The sequence below is a fragment of the Alnus glutinosa genome, chromosome 4 (genome assembly GCF_958979055.1).
Source record: "Alnus glutinosa chromosome 4, dhAlnGlut1.1, whole genome shotgun sequence".
Lineage (NCBI taxonomy): Eukaryota > Viridiplantae > Streptophyta > Magnoliopsida > Fagales > Betulaceae > Alnus > Alnus glutinosa.
In genome coordinates this window covers 20866749-20873952 of record NC_084889.1, presented here as the reverse complement: position 1 = coordinate 20873952, position 7204 = coordinate 20866749, and the positions used below count along the sequence as shown (strand labels likewise).

At 39.4% G+C, this 7204-nt stretch overlaps 1 protein-coding gene across 1 annotated transcript; it reads left to right on the top strand.

The window, feature by feature from the left end:
- Positions 1-6157: 6157 nt before the first annotated feature.
- Positions 6158-7000, top strand: LOC133866208 (uncharacterized). The gene has a single exon (XM_062302747.1). The coding sequence runs from the start codon at positions 6158-6160 to the stop codon at positions 6998-7000; it is 843 nt and encodes a 280-aa protein (XP_062158731.1).
- Positions 7001-7204: the final 204 nt, after the last annotated feature.

Sequence of the window (7204 nt, the reverse complement as noted above, 5' to 3'; positions counted from 1 at the left end):
GAAGACTTGGTAGATTGGTTTTATTTGCCCTAGTGTCTCACCGTGGAGAGCGCTCGTTTTGTTTGTAAGGAAGAAGGATGGATCTATGCGTTTGTGCATCGATTACCGCGAACTGAACATGGTGATGATCAATAACAAGTATCCGTTACCAAGGATTGACGATCCCTTTGACCAACTGAAGGAAGCTGAGGTTTTCTCTAAGATCGACCTCCGATCAAGATATCATCAGCTCAAGGTGAAGGAAGCAGACATACCAAAAATGGCGATACGCACGCGCTATGGTCATTACGAATTCCTAGTCATGCCATTTGGAGTGACTAATGAACCTTATATGTTCATGAATTTAATGAATTGGGTGTTTCACAAGTACCTTGATCAGTTCGTAGTGGTGTTTATAGATGACATCTTTGTTTATTCCGCCACTCACGAAGATCACGAAGAGCATCTGAAGACGGTGCTGAGCATTCTGAGAGAGAAAAAGGTTTTTGCCAAGCTGAAGAAGTGCAAGTTCTGGCTAGAGAAAGTCTCATTCTTAGGTCACGTAATCTCGAAAGATAGAGTAGCGGTTGATCCAAGCAAGATTGAAGCAGTGACGAATTGGGAGGGACCATTGAATGTAAATGAGATTCGGAGTTTCCTAAGGTTTGAGGGATAATACCGAAGATTTGTTGAAGGTTTTTCCAAGCTTTTAGGCCCTTTAACCACTCTGACGAAGAAGAATGCTCGTTTCATCTGACCCAACCCAAGGAGTTGGAGAAATTCGTTATCTATAGTGATGGGTGCTTATGTAGCAAGGCAAGGTGATCACTTATGCATCAAGGCAACTGAAGGACCACGAAAATAACTACCCCACGCATGATTTAGAACTTGCAACAATTGTTTATGCTTTGAAGATTTGGAGGCATTACTTATTGCAAGAAACAGTCGAAATCTACACCGACCACAAGAGCCTCAAGTATATCTTCACACAGAAAGAACTAAACATGAGACAATGAAGGTGGCTGGAGTTGATCAAAGATTTTGATTGCCACATTATGCACCATTCAGGAAAGGCAAACATCATAGCAGACACATTAAGCAGGAAGTCATGCAGTAGAATTCTAAGTTCTATCACCACCCCAGATCAACTTGCTCGACAAGCAATTCTAGCGACTCTAGTTATCCATCCATTAACTTCTGATAGGATTAAAACGGCCCAAGAAAATGATCTGGAATTCCAAGTACTGATAGAGAAGGCTAATCATCGTGATGCTTCTGGGTTTCATCTCACCAACAACAGTTTACTAATAATGGGCGATGCCAAAATTGTCATACCTAACGATGTGCTGAGAAGAGATATTCTAGATGAAGCTCACAAAACACGATATACAATTCATCCAAGAAGTACTAAGATGTACTAAGATTTGAAGAAGAAATTCTTGTGGAAGGGCATGAAGCAAGATATTGCTGAATACGTGGCTCAATGTCATGTTTGTCAACAAGTGAAGGCTGAGCATCAAAGACCTGTGGGACCTCTTCAACCTTTAAGTATTCCTGAGTGGAAGTGGGATTAGATTGCTATGGACTTTGTGGTAGGTTTGCCAAAAGCACCCGGTGGCCAAGATTCCATTTGGGTTGTGATTGACAGGCTTACCAAAAGTGCTCATTTCATACCATTTCACATCACCGACTTTGTGCCCAAGCTAGCCAAAATATACATTGGAGACATCGTCAGATTACATGGAGTGCCTGTCTCTATTGTATCTAACAAAGATTCCCGTTTTACTTCTAGATTCTGGAAATGCTTACAAGATGCGTTGGGAACGAAGCTGAATATTAGCACTACCTATCATCCTCAAAACGACGGACAATCAGAGAGAACTATCCAGATTTTGGAAGACATGTTGAGGTTATGTGTGCTCGACTTTAAAGGTAAGTGGATAAAATATTTACCTTTAGTCGAATTCGCCTACAACAATAGTTTTCCGGCGACTATTGGAATGGCACCATATGAAGCACTATATGGACGGAAATGTAGATTCCCACTATATTGGGATGAAGTGGGTGAAAAATACCTCATTGGGCTGGAAATGATACAAGACATGACATGAAGGACAAGATCTCTATTATTCGGAGAAGAATGTTGACAGCACAAAGCCGGCAAAAGAGCTACGTAGACAAACACCGCCGTCAACTAGAATTCAATGTAGGTGACCTTGTGCATCTAAAGGTATCACCAATGAAAGGAGTAGTGCGATTTGGCAAGAAAGGGAAGCTGAGCCCAAGATTTGTAGGCCCTTTTGAAGTTAAAGAAGTTATTGGCCCTATGGCATACAAAGTCAAGCTACCGCCAGCTTTATCTAGAATTCATAACATCTTCCATGTCTCAACATTGAGAATGTAATACCCGGGAAAGACACCATACTTAGGTTATTGAAATATGTGCCTGCATAAGTATAAGGCTTAAGAATTACTATTAGTTTAATAAAATTATATATTTATGCATGTAGAGAGTTGGATTAGTAGAAGTTAAAATCGATCGAGTAACTTTCTGGTCGATCGAGCGATTATGGGTCGAAGTCGATCGAGCGACTTTATCCAGTGCGACGCAGCTTACGGGTAAATAGCAATGAGTGATTTTCTACCTTTGATTTTGAACCCATTAATTGTGGACGGCTCCAAATGATTGAAACCCATTCAGTTAGCCTAAGTTAGTTTAGTTTGGTTGAAATTGAACTAGATATGGTAGTACAATCTAATTATGACATTAGATATGGAAAAAAAATCTAATATTGGATATTGTATGATCTTGCATGGATATCTATCTCTCTTGCTGTCAAAAATCCGACCATTGGAAGAGATTGTGCTGGCTTGATCTCAGCCATTCAAAGTTGTTATATATTGCATGCATGGGTCATCAAAAATCAGCCAAAACTCTCCCCATACCACTCACGTAAGCTTCCCTTCCCTTCACTGTTTTAGTGCTGAATCTTCCATGGGGAAAAACTCTCTCACTCTCCTATGAAAACCAGCACTTATGAGCCAGAAATGAAGCCTTAAATCTCCTCTTGTTTCTCCAAAAAACACCAGAAACCAACATCTGAAATCCATCTCTGATTCTAGCTCAAAAACCAGCAACTTCCAACTCATTTAAGCACTCTGTTTTGGAATCAAATCCCTTCCTTTTATCCAATCTGTTGGGTACAAATTTTGGTAAGTAAATCTTCCTTTACACTCTCTGAAATTTAGTATTTGTTCCCTAGGATCATGGGTTGTTTCTCCTCTTCTAATGAGAGAATTACACCAATGAAGTTTTAAATAAGCAAGATAGTAACTTTGCCTTAATATTTTGTGTGTGAATGAGCTGCTGAAATGTATGTGTGTTGATTAATAAAAATGAATGTGTGAAGTGAATTGTGTGTGAGATGTATGCTGGAATTACCTGCATGAATGAGAGTATTAAAGTATAAACTTAGTGAGTGAGTGTATATAGGTATATGGCTAATGTGTGTGTGTGTGTAGAAAGGATTATTTTCGTTACAAAGTGTAAATAAAATATATATAGTTATGTGTGGGAGTCATATATCAATATACTATTTGGAATTAATGGCTAATAAAAGAGGAAGTTTTAGTTTCATTATTCAATAATCTAAGATGGCATTCAATATCTTGATTAAGAAAACCAAAAGCGGAAGTGTTAGAATGATCGTTAAAATAATACTTTATGGATAAGTATAGTAAACATATTCGTAGCACCTTTTCACTAATTTAGTATTACTACATGATTGAAATTATGCAGTTGTGGAGAAAGACTTTTGGAGCAAAAACTAGTAAGTATCTCTATACTTACTGAGGACGAAGCTGGTTGACTTTCCCTATAATATTATGTTTACTGCTTTATTTACTTGTTTACGCATGTGGTTTTGCATATTTTATTATTTTTAATAATCTGTCTAATATCAAGCTGTTGGATCAAGATCCACAGTGGGTACACAAGGCTTCACCTGAGTTCCAAGGTTCTCAGTGAATGAGGAGGTACCTGAAAAGAATAATAAATACAAAAACTGGTGTACCAAGGTCACTAGGGAAACCAAGGCTCCCAAAGAATATAATTAAAAGTTAAGTGAGGAAACCAAGGTTTCAAATAACACGCTAACCGTGCCAAGGCCAACAGAGTAGTGGAAAAAAAGGGAAATACCTAAAACTCTACACTTAAAATTGTCATTGCTTTATGATTATGTTTATGTTCATTTTATGTCTATGATTCGCGGTCATAGATTATATTTTGTATCTACATGTGATTATTTGGCCATTGCATTCTGTTGCATTAATTAAATAAATCAGCACTCGTACTATTATTGGAAACAGTGGACTCACTTTAGTATTTTATGTTGCTGTCTTCTCTCTGTACTATGTAATGATTCAGGCTATGAAGAAGAGGAATATCAGGACTATCCCGACTTATAGATGGTTCCTGATTCCGTTTTTGTAAGGCTGGACGGCCTCTCGTTTTGGGACTACCCTGTTGTAGTTCACCCTACCTAGCTTAAGACAATACTTATGATCCTTCAGTTATATGTAAATATTTGGCTTGTATGACTATCTTGCCCTGTGAGGCATGACTGTTATTACTATTTGTATAATTATACTTACTAACTTATTATATATTTTGAGGTATTTCAGTAGTAGCTCTGAGGTGTCAATCTATTCGCAAAACTGTATTACATTTATTCCGTTGCTAATAATTACCTCTGATAAGTTAGTAATGTCACGTGGAAATTCGAAAATTTGCACTTACGCTTTTTGTAAAAGCGGGGCGTTACAGTTTGGTATCAGAGTGGTTTGCTCTGAGGACCTTAGATTTGACCTTAGCATAGTATCTAGGCACACAGAGCTATAGGAATATAAAAGTATTTTTGCTTGTATATATATATATATATATATGCTAGATATTAATTTGAATTTCATGAGTCAGAATAAGAATAAAATAACTTGCTTCAGTAGATAGATGTATATGTGGACTTAAAATTTTATTGTTTATAATCATTGTTTATTTGAATAATTTTGAGTGTTACAATTGTTCATAGCATGATTTGTTTATGAAATCTTTATCAGTGATTGATTGTTAAATAATTAGGTTGTTAGCTTTATTGATTGGTTTTAAACATTATGTAGTCGTTTGAAGGAAAAATGATTGTACCCTACAAAATGTGGAATAGCTGTTCCTTTAAAACACAGAATCATGCCTCATAGACGTCGTCCCCTCTGTGACTCTAACCGTGTCCCTCGTCCTGAAGAAAATGGTGAGGAAGATCTGCCATCTCCACCTCCACCGCCACCATTCAATGATGGCATACACCCAGCTTTAATACAACTTATAGCTGACACCACTAGGCATTTGGCCGAAGCAATATCACGAATTCCGCGACCCAATGAACGAGCCGAACCCGTAGGTTGTTCATTACGCGATTTTGCTAGCTATCACTTTCAAACTTTTGAAGGAACTGAAGGGCCGAATGTTGTAGAAGCTTGGCTCACAGATATAGATGTACTGTACACTACCCTCGGTTGTACAGACGAGCAGAAGGTTCAGTGCATTGTACTGCAGCTGACGGGTGAAGCTAAGAGATGGTGGACTGCAAGGAAGGTGCTGCTTGGAGGAGGAACAGTGATCACTTGGGAGATGTTCAAGGAGGAGTACAATCGACATTTTTTCCCTTGATCTCAGAGGCAACTACGAGCGATAGAATTCTAGAATCTAGTCCAAGGTGACATGACTGTAGAGCAATATTCTGCCAGATTCATGGAGCTAGCTCGGTTTGCGGCCAATCTCATACCTGATGAAGAAAGGAAAGGCGGAACGATTTGAGAATGGCCTCAACCCTCGTATCAGGGAGAGAGTGATTTGTTTGGAAATAAAGGAATACGCCAGATTAGTGGAAGTGGCATCTCTAGCTGAAAGAGGAATACGAGAATCAGCAGCAGCGTATGAATTGAAGAAACGTTTGAAGCAATCGATGACGCGCCCAGTCAAGAGGCAAGCTGTTGGAAGTGGCTCCAAGCCTACCCTGGGAATGAATTTTTCGAATCAGAAGACCGTCTGCAGCAAATGCGCAAGGACACATATAGGGGATTGTAAGCAGGGAGCATCCACATGCATTTTCTGAAGGACTGCCCTATGAATACTGCGGGAGGAATGAAACCTCAAGGAAGAGGAACTCAGGCACGGGTATACTCTCTCATGCCCGGAGGAGAAGAAGAAGAAGGAGTCGAAGGTGATGAAGAGGATGTGGATGTAATAACAGGTACCATTCCTTTATTTGGTAAAGTGGGAAGCACTCTTTTTGACTCAAGTGCAACGTATTCCTTCATATCATCTACATATGTTAAATTATGTAGCATGACTTCTCAACCCTTGAACCAAAACATAACCGTATCAACACCTACTGGGAATGTAGTTACTTGTAGAAAATTTATTGAGAACTGCCCTATTGTCATAGGAGATAGAGTCCTACCAGCAAATCTAGCAGTGTTTCAAATGTTAGGTTTTGATGTAATTTTAGGAATGGACTGGTTGTCAAAGAACTATGCCAATATTGACTGTAGAAAGAAAGAAGTTATCTTTCGCTCTCCAAGCGAAGAAGAATTCAAATTTTGTGGATCTCGAGTACGAGCCACTCCACCTCTTCTTTCTGCAATTCAAGCAAGGCGGAGCATTAGCTGTGGTGCGCAAGCATTTTTAACTTATGTCAAGGCTGAGCCGGAAGGAGAACATAAGCTGGAAGATATACCTGTAGTGCGTGAATATCCAAACGTTTTTGCCGAGGTCTTAACTGGGTTGCCGCCTGATCTAGAGATCGAGTTCACTATCGATCTGATGCCAGGAACTCAACCCATTCATAAAGCACCATACCATATGGCGCCATCAGAATTGAAGGAGCTAAAGAAGCAACTTGAAGACTTGGTAGACCGGGGTTTTACCCTAGCGTCTCACCATAGGGAGCACCCGTTCTGTTTGTAAGGAAGAAGGATGGATCTTTGCATATGTGCATTGATTACCGCAAACTCAACCGAGTAACTATCAAGAACAAGTACCCGTTACCGAGGATTGACAATCTCTTTGACCAATTGAAGGAAGATACGGTATTCTCCAAGATCGACCTTCGATCGGGGTATCACCAGCTCAAGGTAAAGGAAGTAGACATTTCAGAAACGGCAATACGTA

Bases quoted from the DNA above. Each gene is read 5' to 3' on its own strand.
- LOC133866208 (XM_062302747.1), top strand. From the start codon at position 6,158: ATGAATACTGCGGGAGGAATGAAACCTCAAGGAAGAGGAACTCAGGCA.